A 22,364-nucleotide genomic window follows, 5' to 3' on the forward strand; every position below is an offset into this window, starting at 1 on the left:
GGCCGGGCTAGCAGGGAGGGAATAGACCTGGGATTACCCTCCACACAAAGAGCCCGCGAAGAGGGAGCCACTCCATTCCAATTCCCCTGCCTCGCTCTACTCATTATTTCCAGCCCGCATCCGATCGAGGCCCTCCAAATGTCACGGAAACCACCCCCCCCCCCCCCACCACCCCCCACGCCTCCCCAAACCCCCCCGCCACCACTACCCGCTCAACTGCCTCTTCCAGTTATAGGCGAACGCCTGCTGACATTTATGGATCCCTTTCAGTCTCAGCCACTATTAATTGGTGACCTTAGCTCAAGGGGAGGGTGGGGTTTGGGGGGGGGGGGGGGTAGGGGGGTAACCCGTGGTAACAGGGGGCCATCACCATCTTGTTCCGAGAGTCAAAGTTTCCTCCCGGGTGTGCTCTTGATATTAATCCCGCGGCGTTGGGGGAGGAGGAGCAGGGTGGAGTGTGTGGCTCACTAAACCCCGGGCCGCAGTAGCCTGTGTGTGTGTGAGGAGAGCTATCACGCTAGGGCTGCACGCTCAACAGTGTGCATGCTTAAGATGTGTCCCCTTAACAGCTCTCCGGCATCGGCTCCGGCTGACAGGTCCTCCGAGCACTGGCAGGGTGGGGGGGGGGAAGCACTTTAGGCATGAGGGTGAGGAACTGAGGGTGTCAAGGCCTGGCTTTGGTGTCAAGAAACCACCCGGGAGTGATCTGACCGACCAAGCAACCGGGCATGTTTCAGGGGGAAGAAAAAAAATAATAGAGATATTAATAATATGCGGTTTCTTCGTACCCGACCTCGACTCAAAGGCCCTTTTTAGCTGAACGAATCAGGGGCTTTGGCCGGCGTTGCTTTGTGGAGGTGGCTCTGAGTGCGTCAGACTCATTGTCGGCCTCTCTGAATCCAATGGGCTAACGAGCCAGCGTTTAAGTCCTCTCTCTCACCCGTCCCCGTGATGGAAGTGGATCTGGAGCGATCAGTATTAATTCCTTCTAATTCATGGAGCCGTTCATAAGCGTTGTTGATCTTCAGAACACTATGGGGTCTGTTTGAGATCATTGGTTGCCTGGTGCCGGTTCCTCAGAGATCCTCTGGTCCGGTACATCTCCACCCCCGTCCCCTCCTCAAGGTCCACCTGCTTACCCCACTGGGCACGACATGTTTGCAGGGTCCTGCAGAAACAACAAGGGTTTGTTTCTGCAACGAAACAACAAGTTTATTGATACAATCCTTTTTATAATTTCCGTGCTCGACAGACATTGTAAGAAAACAACATCAGAATAATAGATGTTACACACAGATAGGAAAAATATCAAACATTTCTCATTACAATTCATGATAACGCAATGCGATCACGGAAACACACAAAGCCTTGGATTGCAGCATTTTACAAAAGCTGTTTTTCCTGTAATTCTCTTAGTTAGTTTGCTGTTCGTGAAGTGGTTTCAATCATACACTCCGTTATATACCTGAACTGTAATTAAGTAAAAAGGACACACATTTCATAACAGGCAGTAACATCAATTGCCTTGCAGCACCAACCACAGTCCTGAGTATTTAGTGTGGGTAACTTCCCTTTCCACAGTTTTGTGTGGACAGCATTTGCCAGTCACTGCAAGTCATATCACTGAGCGAGAAGAGGACATATTTCTGCAATCGTGACGCAATCACACAAGACCTTTTGACCCAGTGTGGAGAGTTGAATGAGGAGAGGGGGGTCTATCAGAGCAGTGATTAACCGATTGTTTTCGTTTTTTTAACTCTCCCATAGCGTTGCCACGGAAACGCACGGTGACGGCACACTGGCTCTCGGAGGGACGCCCCAGAAGAGATGTGGGGGACTCCATGAAGGTGAGTGCCATCCCTCCTCTCCCTTACTTACCCAGGGCTCTGTTGAACGGGCTCCGTGCTGCATCAGCCATCATTGGAGCTGAGCAGGTCATGAGAAGGTCAACTTACAGCTTCTTTACTGAGTTTATTATATGCTATATATGTATTATACCGTTTATTATATGTTAGTCAACCTCAGCTATTTTATATGCTGAAGTTGACATACATATTGTATGTCGGGTCATGTTGCGGGCAAGTGGTGCCTCATACCAATCGCCTTGTGTGTGTTTGTGCTTTGCTTCTGTTGACACATTTGACTTGCGTCAAGTAGGAAATCCCCCAAAATATTCAACTCTGCATAATCTGTCGACATCCTATCATATTATGTTCTCCCGAACAGCAAACATGCATCCATTTGCTAGAAAGTAAAAATAAAACGAGCAGAGTCTACTTCCGCCGCCAAAAAACATCCAGAAACGTTACCTCCCGTCTATCCCAACACCTCCTCACGTGCGTCAGGCTTTTCTACTACTATCCTAAACATTGTGTTCTCTGGGCGTGCCTTGTTGAAGCATGACAGATGTAAAAGGTTTGGTTCCTCTGTGGGTTCCTCTTCTTGTCGCCGTATGTCTTACCAGGGCCCCTGACAGTGAGATGTCGTTCCAGATGACTGCCTTTTTTCTAAGCGCTTTGCTCTCAGGACGGCGCACACATCAACAGGCCTGTCGCAACGCGGATACACTCGCATGCAGACTCGCAAATGGCAGACGACGTGCAGGCTGACATGAACGCACACACACACACACACAAACACGCATGTGCACGCGCACACGCGCGCACACACACACACAAATGCACAACGTATACAATCGCACTAGGGGGAAGGTTGTCTAGCCCCATTGGGTGTTTTGGCACAAATCTATCCATTATGCAATAAACAAACAGCGAACCCATCGCTGGGTTTAGCACCTTCCCAAGTTCCCATAATCCATTGCAGTGTGTCCGTTGCACATTGCTCATGGCTAAACAAAAATCCATAGATGAAGATGTAAATAGGAGCCTAGCCTGTGTCCATGCGTGGGCGGATGTGGAACGATGTATCTGTATCTCTACCTTCTTCCTAGGGCCAGGTTTTGAAATTGTAAATGAAACGCTCTCAAAAAAATAAATAGATAAACTTAAAGATTTTTTTGCCACGGTGGAGAAATGCGTTGGCGCAGTCTCAGAGAGCATGCGGGGGTCACGGGAGTGTCGTATGGTGCAGGATACAGCGCTTAGAACGCTTTCCCTTTTGACTCCATTGAACCGGCTGGCATTTTTGCTCAGAAACAGCCTTTTCTTTTCCTGGGGAAGTGTATTCAGATTGTTTATGTAAAAAAGAAAAAGAAAAAAGGAGCTCAATGAAATAAGCCTGTACTACACCATATACTGCAGTCTAGCAGATGTCTCTGCCCAGCCCCCATGGGATCATTTGGCAGGAGGGGGAAGTAGAGCTGGGGGGGAGGGGGGGGATTTGGGGGTATGGGGGAGGGAGGGTGACGGATGAAGAGAAACTCAGAAAAGTGATTCCCAGATTGAACCATCATCTCTCTCTCTCTCTCTCTCTCTCTCTCTCTCTCTCTCTCTCTCTCTCTCTCTCTCTCTCTCTCTCTCTCTCCCTCTCTCCCTCTCTCCCCCTCTCCCCCTCTCCCTCTCTCCCCCTCTCCCTCTCCAGAGCAGCCCTGTCGGGCGAGTCTTAAGTATATTGTCTCTCCTCTGGCGGAGTGCCGACTCAAAGTGATTTGGTGTCTTTGCGCGACGCTCAGACATGTTCTATTACGCCTCATGTGACCGTGCTGTGCATCGTCATGAACCTCATTCTGGCGATAATCGAATGCAACATTTAAAGGCGTTTTCACAACAAGTAAACTTAGTATTTGAGTTCCAAAAAAAATGTTTTTGAAGCTGTTTGCGGGATATGGCTTTTAGGAAAACAGGTATTGCCTACCGCTATTCCCCTCTGTTTCAGTCCCTTCAGAATGCGCAGTTTCTGGTGTCTGTAGGTTTAATGCAAAATAGCTGCTGCCCATTGACCAACGAGCTGTCAGACTGAACCACAGCATGGAGGAGAAGGGATTGTTGCCGTTTGCGGACTCCTGGAGCTCTATATCTATATCATGAATATAAAATAATAACAATAATATTATGTATGGGTATTATATAATATTATATCTAATATCACGGCCAAAAGCTATGTGCGCCTCGGATGATATTATGAATCATAAAGACTGTGTCTGACGTGACGACTTCCACAACAAGTAAAGACTCGTAGTGTGGGATATGTCGGCCATGGTTGAGAACAATCTGGGGAAAGGAACTTTGGCCGTGACTCTCTGAAGTCCATGAACCGCGACATGGAGGAGAAAGGGATTGTACTCCGGGAGCTGAGCTGCCGGACTGCCGCCGAGCTCCCCACGCCGGACCTGCCGGACTTCGGCGGCACCGCTGGAGCTGCCGGACTGCCGCCGTCGAAGCCATTCGGCCGCCGCTGAAGCTTCGGCGGCAGTCCGGCAGCTCCGGCGGTGTACTCCGGGAGCAGAAAAGTCTGGCGGGGGTAGCTCGGCGGCAGCTCAGCTCCGAGAGTACAATCCCTTGCTCCTCCATGTCTACTCCTCCGGACAGTCCAGTCCGTCCAGTCGGGCAGTCCGGCAGTCCAGCAGCTCCGGCGGGGGGAGGCAGTCCGGAAGAGAAAGGGATTGTACTCCCGGAGCTGAGCTGCCGCCGAGTTCCCCCCGCCGGAGCTGCTCGTCCACTGGTCCACAAAATCTCAGCTATGCTCTGATTGGAGGGGAGTGGGGAAGTGGGAGGTAATATTAAGCTGTGCCCCCTTCCTACGTAGGAGGGGGCGCCGAAACTGACTCGCTCGTTTGGTAACTGTAGGCGGGGTACTTTCAGAAATGCATATCTCACTCAAAAAAATCATGTACAGACTTTTTTCAAAGTTCGTATGCGTGGACGTGGGAGCACCAGAGACCGAAAACAACACCCCAAATCCCAGGAAAAGTGTGGTTCTCATAATATGTCCCCTTTAAATGCAATCCGAGCAGGACATCGATAGGGGTTTTCTCGTCGGTATCATCGTTGGTACATTCCTCATTTCCCACGGTGCTGTTGGAACGGAGCCCCGCGGTTGCCCCAATGGGGACGGTGTTACGCGACGTTAGGGCTGAACGATTAATCGAATTCAAACCGACATCGTGATGTATTAGAACGTCATATGCAAATCGCAAAGGCTGCGCAAAAATAAATAAATAGGTGGAGATCAGCAAGATTCGTGTTTATTTTTATTTTCCAACTCAATAGTTAAATAAAGATGTTAGAATATCAATTCATGCAGCAATTAATCTCAACATATAGGCCTGGCCTAAAGGAGTTTATTTGTTGACTGCCTCCAATGTTGTGTTGGTCATACTATAGAATGATCTATTGCATGTTTAGTGAATAATTTTACTAAATCACATAATCACTAAGTTTCTTTTTACATGTTCGAAATAAATTTAAATCAAATCAAATTCAATCAAATAATACAGAAGGAACTTTAAAAAGAAAATCGCATACTGAATCGCAATCGCAATATTGGTCGAAACATTCGCAATTCAGTTATTTCCCCAAATCGTTCCGCCCTAAACGACGTCCCGTGTGTGTGAGGACAGTAAAGCGCGATCGCTCCTCATAAAGTGAGCCCACCACTCTCCGTGCTCCGGTTTTGTCAAATCCCCCCACCTCGCGCTTTTACTTTGGAGGATCACAAGGAGATCAAATGGAGGCTAGTCAAACGGTTGGGTGAGCCACGGAGCCTGCCTGTTTGTCTGGGGAGTGGGAGCTGTGAGGGCCACGCTGGCGACATGGATCTGCATAAGGAAGTGCTGCGCCCCGGTGCTGTTTGTGCTAGCATGCTAATGAGGAGATAATGACACACGCCAGCCTGCCAGCATCAACAGGATGCTAATTGGAGTGGAGGCGGGGAGGGACCGGGAACATGCAAGACGGGGAAGAGACAATTCAAGATGGCCCCCGTGTGGGGAATTATCATTTTGATTTTTTTATTGTTATTTTCTTTCTCGTCGTCACCCCACACATTTCTTTTTTTTTCACAGGATAAGATCTTTTAAGTGAGGTTTTTACGTTTCCTTGAGTAGGGAATGCTATATAGCGGCACGCTTTTTCATACCCAGCCATATATTCCTTTTTTGGGCATTTTTTTTGCTATCATTATTTAAATCAGTCCAGGTTTGTAGCACAAAAAAAACAAAAAAAGGAAGTAGAATTGTATTGTTTTCAACGGAGCACGCAATTAGAACTCGTCTGTCACAGGATACATGCATGCAAACACATACAGCGCAGAGATCTGAGTCAATAAACACAAAGGAGCTAATCTATCATCAGATGTACGTCGATTTCATTGCACTTGTGAAACCCGCAATCCAGCTTTGTGCTACATTTCTGCACACATGTTTTTCAGAGCAAAATAATGAGTGATAAACTCCCCTGTGCTGCTGGTTCCAGTAAAGCATTGGTTTGTTGATACCGCCAGGTGATCTCAACTCATGTGTCAGTCAAAGAAATATAATGACAGTCATGGCATTCACTCGGGTGTGTTCAAAGTGCAGGCTAAACGCTGTTTGTCAATTTAACTTGTGACAGAGAGGATGGTGGGCGTGCGTGGGTGGGTTGCGTGTGTGTGTGTGTGTGTGTGTGTGTGTGTGTGTGTGTGTGTGTGTGTCTTGCTTCCGCTTCTTGACATGTGATCTTCTTCTGTGTGTGTCTGTTTTCCTGTGTGCACGTTTGTGTGTGTGTCTGTGTATGTGTGTGTGTGTGTGTGTTTGTGTGTGTGTGTGTGTGTGTGTGCACGCATGGGTGCCACTTCTTCCCTACTACACATCTTATCTTCTGTGTGTGTCTGTTTTTGTGTGTGCGCATGTGTGCTGCTTCCCTTTCCCCTACACACACGTCGGATCTTGTGTGTGTGTGTGTGTGTGGGGGTGCGAGTGAAGGTGCTGGTAGATAGAGGTGGTGGGGGTGGGGGGGGGGGCATGATTGTCCTCCTCTGCACCCTAACACAGCACAGGAGGGTGCAGAAGAGGACAATCATACCCCCCCCCCCACTACCCCCCCACCCCCTGTGCTGTGGAAGTGTGCAGAAGAGGACAGCCTGTGTGTGTGTGTGTGTGTGTGTGTGTGTGTGTGTGTGTGTGTGTGTGTGTGTGTGTGTGTGTGTGTGTGTGTGTGTGTGTGTGTGTGTGTGTGTGTGTGTGTGTTTCAAAACTGCTTACATAGGTTTTCATCAGCCAGCGTTGTGTGTCACTCCCAGCTCCCCGCCATGGGTTGAGACTCGGTTAAAAGCACCGGGGATGTAGTCTGTGTGATCTGAGGTGACGGGACGCCACAGCGTATACAAGTGCATCCACCCCCCTTCCCCCCCCCCCCAAGTTACAGGCTGTTTCTCTCCTTCCGACACCACCCTAACCACGTCACTGTCTCCAGAACCCAGCCGACCCGCGCATGGCAAGGAGGACGTGTTCATTTGTTGACGAATGTCAGTGTCTTAAGAAGAACTCCCCATTATAAGTAACACACTCGTGGAGGTTGTGTGTGTGTGTGAGGGGGGTGGTGGTGGGGAGATGACAATGGAGAACGATCTGGCGGGAACAAGTGCATTCGCTGCATAAAGCGCTTTGGGTGGCCTCTGTTTACAAAAAAAAAGTGATATATAAATACAGTCCATTTACTATTCAGTGCAAGACAAAGTGGAGACGTGGTCAGCGAGATGGTTACATTCAAATGAGGTGTTTTGATTTGGCACAGTGCTTGTCTGATGGCAGTGGTGCCCACCGTTCCTTGGCCGGTTACAGTACTGTTAGGTCTGAAAATACTTGGGCCTGGCACTTCAAACGTTTGAGTACATCTGCATCCCCACACACTGCCGTGTCCCCGTATGCATATCAGGCAACTGCATTTGGCCCCAGTGTCTTATGGGTAATAGACTATAGTTTAGTGGCCTAACGTTAACTTTTAAACGCCTTTCAACAAGCCAATAGCACATGATTCACCATGATAGCTGAAGAGCTGTGGTTAGTGTAAAGAACGCTTCCCGTGGGTTTCGCAGAGAGCTTATGCAATACATGTATCTGTTCAAGGCTGGAAGCTGTGGTTCAGCTACACTAGCAGATGGAGTAAGATAACTTGATGTAAATGTAACTGTACGGTGAATGACAGCGGAGAATCAAGAGAGCTCTAAGAACTACAGACACGCGTTCAGCAAGTTCCCTTCACCCACTTCCCTTTGTTGCAATACCAAGTTATTTGCAAAGTGATACTGCATATTTTTTTTAAGTGTCTGTACTCTGTACTATTATAATATATTAAATGAATATAAAAAAGATATACCGGATATAATATTTCATCATATTTGATTCAATTGCATCAACAACATACACATATATATATATATACACACGCACAAACAGCCATATAGTGTTGGTCTTGACAATGACAAATTAGGTCTACTCAAACAATTAGACATGCAATCAACGGCTTCCTTTTTCCCTGCCAATACAGATTACTCTGACACATGTCACCAGCCAACACCACTCGGGTCCTTTCACCAAGCCGTATGGATTCACCCTACTACTGTGGGCGCACAGAACACTGAGCGACAGACATGTCAATTCAATGGTGTCAACGATACCTCGAATGCTATCTGACCAAGATCCAAAATATCTAATATCCATCACTTGTTGTTCAGGGTGCTATCATAGATTTATGGATTTTTGGACTGATGTTTATTGAATTAAATTAGTTTTTAAATGGGTACTGCAGTCCAAATTCATAATATTGGAGAGAGTTGTCTCCGCCCTCCTCCTCCCCCTACTCCTCCTCAGACTGGAAGCTCACGCTGGTTGCCAGATTGAGGACTCGAACGAGAACTTGAACGAACACGAGTGCAATACAAGCCGAGGGCAACATTCTATTTTGAGGCGGGTGCAATTACTCTGTTTTGACAATCACAAGACTCCTCCACTGTGAGTCGGTTAGCTAATGTATACGTGTGCAGGTATTTAATGTCTGCAAATGATAAACCAGCTCATATGGATTTTTTATGACTCTTGTCAAAGCTCAAAGCAAACCTGTTAAACTGAAAATTGGTCGACTCGACAGCTGTCATGAAATCCTCCTGGGTTCAAAGCTTGTCTCCATCTTTCAAACGCAACCCAGAGATGAACCAGTGTTTCAGCACGGATCTGGTCCTGCAGCTTTTTGAAAGAAAGAGAGAGAGGCTTTCTATGTCGGGTAGGATCTATAACAATCTCATTTTGTTTTCCTGCTTTCAAGGCGGCAGCACGCTGTGTTTGTGTGCCAATTTGTCTCTTATCTGGCAACCCCCAGGTGTCGAAATGGGCAGTGGGCAGAATCACACAGGCCGAAACCGAAACTGATGGCCCGACCCAAACTAAATTGGCGTAGCGTTGTTTTCGGAGAGGCCTGTATTTCTACAGGTTTCCTTCACCTCGAATGACCCATGGTAATTTTACGATTCAGTAAACACGTTACATATAGCTCCTTTAAATAATTAGACTATTTATTTTAAAGCGATTGGATTGACCTATGAAAGACAGGCTCAGGTTTGCCTCCTACCCAGCATGGGGGACGTGAAGCAAGGCTTTGCAGAACTGCAGCGCCTAGCTGAGGAACCATTTCCTTCCTCATAGGACTGTTGTTGAGCAATAAAGCGCTGAGCTATCACAACCCAAACCCCACCATCTGGACGAGGATGCACACGCTGGCCCCGGTGACCCCATATATATGAAAGACTTGTTTTCACCAAAGTGTGGTTAAAGAAAGAGACAGCACGCCTTTTAGGAGGGTGGAAAGAAGGGTCGTTTTTAGGTGTCTGTGCTAATCGGGTGTTTTGCCAGCGAGTGACCTGTGATCCTGTCGTCTGAGAGTAATGTCCTTGTCATTACCCTGGGCCCGTGGGTGCTATGTGTGATTTAACTACTGTAGCTTATATATATGCCAGCGGTTAATGCTCTGTGACATTTAATTCGAGAAAGAGGCAATTTTTCTTTAACATCGGTTTTATTTTTGGCTGTCAACTTAACAAAACTGAAAGCTAAAATTAGTTTCGAAAGATATGAAACCAAATATATTTGTATATATATATATATATATATATATACGCATAAAGAAAAAGTCATAATGAAAAAAAGAACAATTTCAAACCGGAAGAAAACGGTCGGTTATGAACGGTACGAATCCCATCGGGTAGACAACGCCCGACATGAGTTTGTTTTGATACGTGTTTGTTCATCTGACAGCTGCGTATTCCCTATAGGGACCACAAGGAGAGAGTGTTTAGCTCGTACACATCTGCTGCAGCTGTGGCTGCAGATCCTTCCTTTGTGAGACTTTATGGTTGACTGTGCTTCTCCAGGACTCAAAGTGTCCTTTTCCCCACAGTATAGACCGTTTAAAAAATGTAATAGTAAGTTCTGTTATGCACCTTATTTACGTGAACAGGGAAGATGACACCGTTGTTCATTGTTTCTAACTCTCCTGTTTTAGTTTGTCATGTTTAAACAAACTGCGCTAGTGAATCATCTGATTATGGCTGACTCCTCTATATTCTCAAAGGCATTAGTGACATGGTCCTTTTTTTTTCCATGTGTTTTTTCCCCTGCAAATTCAAAGCCAGCTCACAATCAGCCAGTCCCATTAAAGACCAAATCGGAGCGTTTTAAAGCAATCAGTTTTGTATTTTTCTTTCTCATTCCAGCTGTAATTTCTGCCTCGTTCAAAGGAGGAGAATTAAACCCATCTGCGATGATGAAAGGACTCACAGGTTACATATAATGAATTATTTCCAGACACGTAAAAATAAAACAGGGGAAGAGAACAGAGGGGTACAGAGAAAAAGCAGAGGAAGCGAGAGATGGCGATAGAGAGAAAGATCATTTAAACACCTGCAGCAGGGGAGGAAATGAGATGAAGACGTACAGATGAATCAGTGCAGGTGTGATGGGGGGAATTAGAAGGGGGGGGGGGGGGGGGGGGGGGGGGGTTTGATCGCCACGGCAGTGATCTCCTGAGCGGCGACGACGTAGGCTCCCCACACGTCGGTGGGTTCCAGTGGCGGCCCTCTTTGATCTGGTCTCTCTTTACGCACACCAAGACGGCGCTGTCAGAGAGGAGCGCTCCCTCAGTCCACCGGCGTGCCAGGGACATGCACAGCTGCTCAGGGGGGGTGGGTGGGGAGGGGTGGGGCCGGGAGGGTGGGTGGGCAGGGCTGGCTTGTCGTCAAAGGAAATGTTTAATATGAGCGGTGGTCGCGCTTTTGTCTGTGTGTTAGCAAATGTGTGCAAACACGTTGGCTTGCGGCCATCCACACACACACACACACACACACACACACACACACACACACACACACACACACACACACACACACACACACACACACACACACACACACACACACACACGCGGCTATCACCTGTTGTACTTTGGCCAACAGTGCGCATAACAACTGTACATGGAGAAGGTTTTGTAATTCAGCAGGAGTCATGCACACACACACACAAACATGCACACACTCACGCAAACACCCACGCAAACACACACAAACACGACAATGCAGGCTAGCGAACTGCATTGATGGCCTACTGTTGATCGCTGATTGTTGTTCTCTGCGCATTGCTAATATCAAGCGTCCTTGACAGCCAGGACAATAGCGGACGCACCTGGCGGGGTGGTGCTAACTCAACAGGCTGAATTCTGCAGCACTCTACCCAGTAACAACCAGCCGGTCTCCTGTTCTGTTCGATGGTCTCCGACAGGCACTGTCGTTCTCTCCGGATAGCCATCAGGATCCAGCCGGTCTGCGGCGGCAGCGCCTGGTTTTTGAACGTCAGCGGGACGGAGGAGTCTCACGTTAACATTGAGTCCTCGTTCCTATTTATTCACATCCGGCAGGTAACGCACGCACGACTGGTATCGTCATGGTTACTACTTATTCTCGTGGTTGAGTACAAAGTCCTTCTGGTTCAGACCACGACGCCCCATCGTCGTCATCGTCAGTCGAAGCTGTGGAACGTTGAAGGGTCGCACGATGAAGGAGGTGCACTCAGAACCCTGTCTCTACTGACGCCTTAACTCGGGCCTTTAGCGTGGGCTTTTCCATCTTTATCTTATAAACACAACGCGATGATTGCACATTGATTCACGACAAATGCTTTATCCTTTGTACACCTGAGTATATTTGCAGAAGATAAACGAAATGCAAGCTTTTATCGCCTGCTTCTTCTTCTTCCATTTTAGAGACTAAGTGACGGGCTGGGCTTGGGAATATATGGGCCATGTGTCCTCAGAACAGTGCATTAGATAATGATGATTTCATCATTTCAACTTTGTGTGCATGTTTATCCGCGTGGGTATACCTTTGTTATGTGTTTTGGTGAAGTGTATGTGTGTGTGTGGGGGTTGTGTTAGCGCAGGGGGGAGTTCGCGGACCTCCCACTGGGCTTCATGCCAGGGACACTAACTAAAAAGTAGAGAGAGACACACACAGAGACACACACACACACACACACACACACACACACACACACACACACACACACACACACACACACACACGACCACGGACCCCAGTCATGTGGGTCTCTGATGCGTTGTGCGTCTGACTGTGAGAAACTGAGTCATGGCCTAACCCAATTCCTGGCCAGCGCTCTGTCAGATTCCCAGTGTGTGACGGAGCAGGACGGCAGGGCCATCTCCGTCCTCCGTCCCCGCGCGCCGCGGCGCGGCGCCGGGCGTGTCACTCCTCTATGTAGGTCAGCCTTTGACTTGTGTGTTCAGGGGTCCAACCCTGCAGACACACAACGCCCTCTTATTGGCAGGGCACAGAGGCAAAGAGCACAGGAAATAGAGGACCAGATACAGCCTTCACATGTGTAGGTCGCTGTGTGTGTGTGTGTGTGTGTATACTATACACGCACGTGCACACACACATACACTCAATCACTTGCTCACTCATTCACTCACTAACTCTCACTCGCTCGCTCGATCGCTCGCACGCACACACACGCACGCACGCACGCACGCACGCACACGCACACACACTCACACTCACACTCACACTCACACACACACACACACACACACAGACTAACCTATCACAAGTGTATTAGCCGTGAATAGCTCGTGAAGAGCTGCTACCTATTCTACTTGGAGACGCGGCGAATCACCTTCATACTCATCCCCCACCTCTCCCCAATGAATCAGCAGCACAACAGAGCCCCCGCTCCCAGCAAACCTCCCCCCCCCACCCCCCCCCCACCCCACCCGGTCCACAGAAGGCTGCCTCTTAATGATCATTGGAGCAGGTTGCCGCAGACGCAGAGATTTCAATAAGCCCTCTCATATATCCTGTCACAGCCCCCCTATCCCCCTGTTTGAAACACTTACCGCGTCTCTCACACACACACAACCACAGGCACACAAACACACGCACGCACGCACACGAACACACTGATATACATACACACTAATATAGACTCGGACATATATTCACACACAAGCACGCACATATATATACACCCACATACAAAAACAAACACACACAATCACAGACACACTCTCACTCTCACACTTGCACACGCACACACACACACACACACACACACACACACACACACACACACACACACACACACACACACACACACACACACACACACACACACACACACGGCGACATGGCAGAGCAGCATATGTTCGCCATCAGTCAGGGGAGAGGGCGTGGGGGCTTTTTTTGGAATGTATTTGTGCCCCAAATGCCACCAACGTGCCATCTGCTTGATTGTGTGCCCACGAATTACGGTTTGTGACTGGCTGGTGTTTTTATTCGTGCAGCCCGCCACTCTCTCTCCCAACGGTGTTAAAGTGAGGCGTTGGGGGGTGGATGTGTGTGTGGGGGGGGGGGGGGGGGGATGCGTGGGGCGGGACCCCTGCGGGGATGAGAGCTCAGGACAAAGCCAGACCCGGGAGTTACGGAGAAATGGCTGGATCCAAAATATTTAAAAAACCTGGGATGTTTAATTTTATAGTGTATTTTTATTTTTTAATCCTCGTGCTCTAATTGATTTTGAAATTCTTTTTCACACCTTGTGAATACTGAAATGAGGGTTTTTTGGCAATTAAATTAAGAAGTAGAACATACATTTTTTTTGTGATTATTGATTCTTTTTTTCGCTTCTGTTTAATTTTGCTCATATGTAGCTCGATTGGTGCTTAGTGCAGTGATTAGCATTCTCACAATTGGATAACAATAGTTGATGCTGAAAATAGGAATACATTTGTGTTTCCAGAGAGAAACAGCTGTCAGGGCCTCAGCCGCCACTCAACGGCAGATGCTGACTTCAAGAAGCCCTACATTCTCACCCTCCTGGGTTTCCTATAGTCTTTGTGTCTCTGTGTGTACTATCATCCTAACACACACATCATCCAGCACACATGCGCTTTTCTTAGCAGAGAGCTGCCTCTATTTCTCCCAGGCACGCGCACACACACACACGCACGCACGCATGCACACACACACACACACACACACACACACACACACACACACACACACACACACACACACACACACACACACACACACACACACACACTCTTCAATATCGCAAAAAAACGAAAATGTTTTCTTTCTCAACAAGCGACTGTATCGAAGCACTCACATCGTTTTTGGTGATTGGAAAAGCACAAAACTATTTTTGTTGAGGGCCAACAGCCGACCCAGTCCAATCATCTATTTGAGAAAGAAGAAGCTGCTTCTATTATTCAATCTTTTAAGCTTCAAATTCAACACAATGCCACCGTAGAATATACAATCAATTGCATACTATATTTAATGATGCTCTGTGTCACAGTTAGAAACGGAGGAAAGAGTACCTTTGTTGTATTAGCGGGTGGAGAAGTTGGTGGGACTTCTGAAAAGCTCTCAACTACAGAAAGACATCCATTTTTCATATGGTTAAAGATAGGAATAATAACCCTATTGGACTTCATAAATTTGCTACAGATCACCTCCTATCCACTCCCCCCTGCTTTAATCTCCCTCTCCTCTCCCTTTCATCCCCCTATTGGCTCCTCTTGCCTCCCTTCAACTATCCCCGTCTCTCCCCTTCTCTCCCTATTTCTTCCCCTCTCCTCTCTCCTCTACTCCCCCTCATTCCTCTATTCTCTCCTGTTCTCTCCCTCTCTTCTCCTCACCCTCTCTGCACCTCCTGCCCTCTCTACTCCTCAGTGCTCCCCCCTCTTGTCCTTCTCTCCTCTCCCTATCTCCTCTCTCCTCCCCTCTCTTTCTCCCTCTCCTCTCCTCCCCCTGGGCCTGTCTGTTTGTGAGTTTTCCACGCTAAAGACACCGACCTCTTTATGGAGATTTATAACCACGTAACCTTTAAGCCACGCGTGCATATTGATTAGCCACACGTATATTGTCGTTCACTGTTCGCCCTGTGGTGTGTGCGGTGTAAGACCGAGTTATGGAGGCTTTAACGTTAAGGCAACAATTAGAACGTGTAGAGTGTATGTGCCTTTGTTCCGTTGACTCTGTGCAGGAACGAATCACACGGCACTCTTACTTAGTCCATCGGGAAATGCTTCCGGGGGACAGAAATGTAATTTGACCAGCTCTCCGCACGCGCACGCGCACGCGCACATATATAAATATATGCACGCACGCAAGCGTACACACTCACACTCACACACACACACACACACACACACACACACACATACACACACACACACACACACACACACACACACACACACACACACACACACACACACACACACACACACACACACAAATACACCCACACACACACACACACACACTCACTCTCAGTGGAGAGCAGGCAGAGACTTCGAAAGAGCAATTAACCATGGCTGCCTTCTGACAGGATTTCTACCAGTTTATACTGCTTATACTGATTTTTTTTCACTATTCAGTGTCAACTTTGTCCATGGTTGCTGATATGGGGTTGAAGGTTCAGAAAAGCAATGCATATATACGTTATCCAGGGTGCCTTCACACACACACACACACACACACAAACACAAACCAACTGTGACATTCAAACCCATTGGACAGATCTTTGATCCATTGGCAGTGGCAAAAGCCAAACTGAGTCCCCCTCATTTATCAGCCCATTTTACAAAGACTACCCTGCGTGTGGGTGCGTGTGCGTGTGCGTGTGTGTGGCAGAAAGGTAACAGATGCTCATGTATGTATGTCTGTGTTCCAAGGTATAATGTGCATGCTCACTTTGGCACCTTGCTCCCTTCATTTCCCAGCAGAGTGGAAGTCAGACGTTGTTTTTTCATTTGTTTGAAATATTGCTTTTTTTCAGCAAACAACTCTGTTTGTTTCGGGCCACCCTTATTTTTCAACCCCGTCATGTCTCTCCCCTCTCTCTGTCTTTGTCGGTGTCTCTCCCTCGTGTGTCACTGCACCTGCCTCTTCTCTTCTCTTCTCTCTCTCTCTCTCTCTCTCTCTCTCTCTCTCTCTCTCTCTCTCTCTCTCTCTCTCTCTCTCTGTCTCTGTCTCTGTCTCTCGTTCTCTTTCTCTCTCTGTCTCTCGTTCTCTCTCGTTCTCTCTCTCTCTCTCTCTCTCTCTCGTTCTCTCTCGTTCTCTCTCTCTCTCACGTTCTCTCTCTCTCTCTCTCTCTCTCTCTCTCTCTCTCTCTCTCTCTCTCTCTCTCTCTCTCTCTCTCTCTCTCTCTCTCTCTCTCTCTCTCTCTCTCTCTCTCTCTCTCTCTCGCTCAATACTATTCAATCCCCCCCCCTCTGGATGAGGAACTTTGTGTTTGTATTCATTCATCTACCACATCAGTAGGGGACGGTGGCCAGACACACACACACACACACACACACACACACACACACACACACACACACACACACACACACACACACACACAGGTCCATTCCATCTTCGACTACCTCCAAGCCGCCTGGGGAAGGTGTGCTGAGGTTGGGCTGGGGGGGGGGGGGGGGGGGGGGAATCTAAATCTAACCCTAACAACCTTCCAAAAACTCATCCCGGCAGGAAGGCAGCGTAGGAAAGAGCCGAATCACCGCTGGCAGTTCAACCCCCCCCCCCCCCGCGAGTGCTAACGCCTAGCGCCACCGCTAGCTCTCCACCAACCGATTTAATGAAGGGTCAACCTTGCGGAAAGCAGCAGTCGTGTGGGAGTACAGAGAAAAAAAGGGGCAGACCACAGGCTTAATTAGTTGTTCAGTTGGCCAAAGCGCTAAATCATTAGCAAGAAGTGACGCTCCGATAATTAGCTGGGATATACGAGGCCAGATAGCATGGTTTATTGAAACTGGGACGGGACATGCACTGGACTTTATTATCTGGAATGTAATTATTATCCAGCGTTTGAATTTAGAAATGCTGTATTTTTTGCGCCACTTAAATGAATATCATAACGTAATTCGTATTGCAGACTTTCCTTATCACTTCGTTGGAACGTTGTTGGGTGTTCATTTTTTGTATTTATTGTTTGACAGCCAATAGCTGTTTTAAGACATGTGGACAGTAATTTTTCCTTATTAGTTTTCTGATTCCCTGCGGAGTAAAAGAAAAATAATTATTTGTTTTGTCCACAAAGGTTGGTAAATATTGTGTCAGTGAATGTTAGTACAATTTATTCAAAGCACTGTTCTACTTGTTTGAATGCTGTTCTTAGTGTTTATCGGTGCTTCTCAGAATGCGAAGATTTCCAGAATCATAGTGATGATTGTTTGTGCTAGCACGACCCTTGACCACAACTGGCTGTCACCGGAGGCACCCTTACCCCCCCGCTACAGATATTTATTTCTTAACCAGTTGGTGTCAAGAAAAAGCAGATGTTTTATATCTTCTGCTCAAAACCGTAAAAAGAGAGAGACAGATGTCAAAAACATCCTACACACAGCATAAGGGGAATCCTCCCACTCCATTCATGTTTGTGGAATCCATTATTTCACTCCAAGTGTCCCAACGATTTCCAAAAACAGTAAAAACAGCTTCTAACCGCCTTCTGTGAATAACATTCCCGAGATTGGGTAACGTCTATATTGACTGGACAACGTCCTTACGTTAAGCACTTCTGGAATGCAGGGAAGAACCACAACCCTTTTGTGGCTTGCCTTAAATTCACTTTGTAGTTCATTGACGGTGGGATTGGCTGCGTCGCGGTCTAGGACGTAGCATAGGATGAGGCCGCGATAGATGTGAGTGTAAGTCTGATGTTCAAAGCGGCTCTCCCTTTTAATGTGTCGCTCAACAGCAGTGTGTGAATTCCTCTAATGGCCGTTCCGAGGGTCTCGCACTGAAGCATCCCCTTTCGTCCGCCACTAAAGCAAATGCATTGCCTTCGCCCCTCCCTCCCCCCCCCCCCCCCCCCCCCCCCCAACCACCAACGCCTCCATTACCACCATCCCCACCACCCCCATCAACTCAACCACTACCAGAAACACCACCTCCACCAGCACCTCAATCCCCACCACCACCACTTCCACAACCCCAACCTCTGCCAGCACCTAATCCCCTCGACAGCAACACCCCTACCACCACCACCTCCATCACCATCACCACCACCACCACCACCACCACCACCACCACCTCCCCCACCAACACCAACTCCATTACTACCTCCAGCACCTCCATCACCTCCCCCACCTCCACCAACCACCACCACCACGACCACATCCGTCACATAACAGTAACCACAATCAGGCTTATAACCCTTCAGTGTTTCAAGGTACGTCAAGTCTTGCCATGACTAACGCTGGCTGAGGGGCCGTCATGTCTGCACCTCGCGGGGGAGCGCTGTAGTGGGGGAGATTGTGTGTGAGGGATTCTAGAGGAAGAAAGGCGCGGCGGGAAGAAAGATAAAGCTGTGGTAAAGGATAGAAAGCAGGCCTATCTCCACCGCTGACCTACATGTAGCTCTGATTAGGAGGGTCTGTGGAGCACAGGGCGGAGGCTCAGAACTCGAAATGTCTCTGTCTCTGTCTCTCTCTCTCTCTCTCTCTGTCTCTCTCTCTGTCTCTGTCTCTGTCTCTGTCTCTCTCTCTCTCTCTCTCTCTCTCTCTCTCTGTCTCTCTCTCTCTCTCTCTCTCTCTCTCTCTCTCTCTCTCTCTCTCTGTCTCTCTCTCTCTCTCCTCTCTCTCTCTCTCTCTCTCTCTCTCTCTCTCTCTCTCTCTGTCTCTGTCTCTGTCTCTGTCTCTGTCTCTCTCTCTCTCTCTCTCTCTCATTCTCTGTCTCTCTCTGTCTCTTTGCTCACTAACCTTTTCCCTCTCTCTCCTTCATCCCTCTCTTTGATTTGCCACGTGCTCCCTACACTCAAGCCTACTCTCTCTCTCTCTCTCTCTCTCTCCCATCGACTCCCTGTCCGCTCATCCATTCCTGCGCTCTCTTTACGTAATTGTATACCCACCCAGACCCCCCCTCTGGCCTTTCTTCTGGCGCGCCTCCCTCTCCCTCTGCCCCTTTCTCTCAGTCTGTCTCTCCCTCTTCTGTCGATTTTCAAGATGAGCAAAAGAGGGGAGAGAGAGAGACTGATGTCCTCGGTGCAAAAAAAATGAATGAATAAATTTCCTCTCCGCTTTGACGAAGATTGCTTCGTGTTTTCTCATTTAAAACCCACCATCTCCCCCCCCCCCCACCTTGCCCCTCCGTCATCCACAACCCCACCTCTCAATCTGATCTACACTGAAAACATCCCTGCTCTACTTGCATACTCATGGTTTCAAAGGCTCAGGAGGGACATCAACGCCCAGCCTCACCCCTCGGGCCCAAGCACCGTGTAACAATCAAGCCCTCCGACGCCAAATGAGTTTCCCTCGCTCCTGAAAGAGCAAACGGGTCCTCACTTCCACTTTTCAGCATTTCAACCGCCACCCAGGGGATCTTTTCGACACACAAAAAACAAGTGACAGAAGAACGAAGAACATCAAACGGAAACCGCTCAGCGTGATGCAAAACAACAGATGGGGCCAAGGTCTGGCCATCGTTCGCTGTCTCCTCCTCTGCTCCTCTGCGGAGACGCCGCCGCTGCCGCTGCCGCCGCTGCCGCCGCCGCCGCCGCCGCCTCCTCGCCAGTTTCCCGGCGGAAGACGGAGCACAAACAGACCATTAACGCCGGCGCCGGTCTCCGCTCACAGCGTGCTGTCGTGTGGGCCGCCGCCGCGGTGCGTCTGTGCGACCCGCTGAAGGGAAATGGATGAATAAGACGTCTTCAAGACAATCATCATCTGCTGAGAAGCCCCCCTCTCTCTGCGCGGCGAGACGGATCACGCAATAGGCTGATAGGCTCCGGTCGAACCCAGCAATGCCTCCGTGGGGGGTGATGGGAATAGGCCGCAGGGCGTTGACGGAACGGGAAGCTTTGGATGACTATCTCTCTGTTTGGCCCTGTTTTTATTCTCGCCAACTCAATACTTTAAAATCAACCATTAACCAAAGTAAACGCAATTGTTTTGTTAATTAAAAAACAAAGGTCGAGCCATCGGGACAATGATTTACAATTCAAGCGGTTCTGTTCATTGGAGCATCCGAATCCTCAGTCGTTAACGTTTCCCGTTTCGCCCGGCCCAGTGTGCCAACGCATGCGTGACGAGCGCCCGCTTGATAAGTCGTTAGCTTCTGGAGACAATGGTGTCTGGCCCCGGCCTAATGCTCCCAGAGTGGTCAGAGGGCCCCTCAAATCTGCCCCCCCCCCCTCCCTCCCTTGCCATACTCATCCCCTTAGTCACTACTGCTGCTTGACCACAGGTCCTTGTTGTCCGAGAGGTATGTCCGAAGAACGAACACATAATCTGGTTTAACCCCCGGAAAAACATATTGCACTGAAAAGCTTCCTCATTGTGTTAGTGAGCTGGTTGACTGCCCGAGGGCCATTCATAGGGAAGCAGACCGCTCCTTTAAATCCACTTAGGGGCCGGCTGAAGTCAGATCATCATGCTTGTCGACCCCCGTGTCCCGTGTCTGTTGGCCGATGATTCGGGTTAGCGGAGAGAGGAAAGGCACGGACAAACAACGTTCACATCGACCGGCGACTGAGGTCAACACGGGTGTTATTGCGTGCCTTGCCTGGGATTGTCCATAGGTCAACAGACTTAAAAAAGCACACCATACCCATAGTTGAATATGCAGAAGGTCGATAACCTGGTTGTTTTGAACCCTCTTTTTTGCAGGAATGACTTGAGAGCCACATTTCTCCTGTTAGCTTTGTGTAACGGAAGTCTGTCTGCCCACCCGCCTGCATGTCAGCCTGAAAGCCCAAAGCAAATTTGTGGCTCTACCCTTTACCTGAAAGGTGTCAGTTTTCCTGGGGAAGGGAGCCTTTGCAGGATAAAGGCACAGCTTGCCTTGCCTGTGCTCTAGACTTCACCGATGCGGTATCACCCACAAAGTTTTATCCCTTCAAACCCACCGCCACCATTACCGCCACCAACACCACCACCACCTCCACCGCCTCGGCCCTCCAGACCCACACACCTCCATGGTGCAGAGCCACCCTGTTGAACTCGGGAACACGCACAAGTAGAATTGTTCTCTCATCTGAAAACTCTCTCTCTGTGAGTCGTGGCTGAGCTAAGGAGCAGCGGCCTCCATATCGCTGATCCCCCGGGTTACTAGTAGATGATGAACCCGCATGGCAGGCAAACACACGCTGCCGTCGACTGCACCTGTAATCACAGAAGGAGGACTCACAGGTCAGTGTGTGTGGCCTGTTATTGCAGCGATGTACCACAATCTTGGGACGATGATGATGATGATGAGGATTGAGGTCCTCACATTCTTGCATGGTCATTATGTGTAATACTGGAACCCCCGGGAATCTCTTTCATGGTTTGAAAATGGCCGTCCCAACAATGTGAGACTGACTCATTATCAATGGACTTGGCAGGGAATCAATGACAAGTGAAAGATAATCCCGACCTGCAATCCCTCAGGCCATTAAGCGAGCGCTCTAATGTTGGCTCTCTTGGAGGACCGGCTCGGTATTTACATAAGAACACAGTAGTCCAACCGCACAGGGCTGTGCTATCGGCCGATGTCATTTTACAACGCAGCCCCAGTGTACATCGGGGCCAAAGCCCCCAGACAGGACAGCCCAGAAACGACATCCTCATACGTTTTAGGCGGCACTGGACCATCGCTCAAACCACAGTTTTCCCTAACGGGGATATTATTCCTCAATGGAATTTGGGAGGAGCTGTGTTCATGGTGTTGGGCTCCAGGTGAATATTTAATAGGTAAACACACTGGCGGGTTCAGTGGAGATAAAATGCCGCAACGGGCCACAACGAAGACCCTCCGTATATTTTTTTCCCTTTCACATCGCTGCTCATTCATCCCGCCCACCATCCATTTCCAAAACATTTATTGCCGTCATAGAGAGAGGAGAGGAGCTAAAGGAAGATGAGTGGAGA

At 48.7% G+C, this 22,364-nt stretch overlaps 1 protein-coding gene across 1 annotated transcript in view; it reads left to right on the forward strand.

Annotated features, from left to right (window-relative positions):
* adam19a (ADAM metallopeptidase domain 19a) overlaps positions 1-22,364 on the forward strand; it is a 116,117-nt gene that overhangs the window by 12,816 nt on the left and 80,937 nt on the right. Inside the window, exon 2 of the mRNA XM_030339224.1 lies at positions 1,768-1,847. Coding sequence (XP_030195084.1) covers positions 1,768-1,847 — 80 coding nt within the window. The remainder of the gene's footprint in view (positions 1-1,767; positions 1,848-22,364) is intronic.

Source organism: Gadus morhua, chromosome 17 (assembly GCF_902167405.1).
Source record: "Gadus morhua chromosome 17, gadMor3.0, whole genome shotgun sequence".
Taxonomy (NCBI): domain Eukaryota; kingdom Metazoa; phylum Chordata; class Actinopteri; order Gadiformes; family Gadidae; genus Gadus; species Gadus morhua.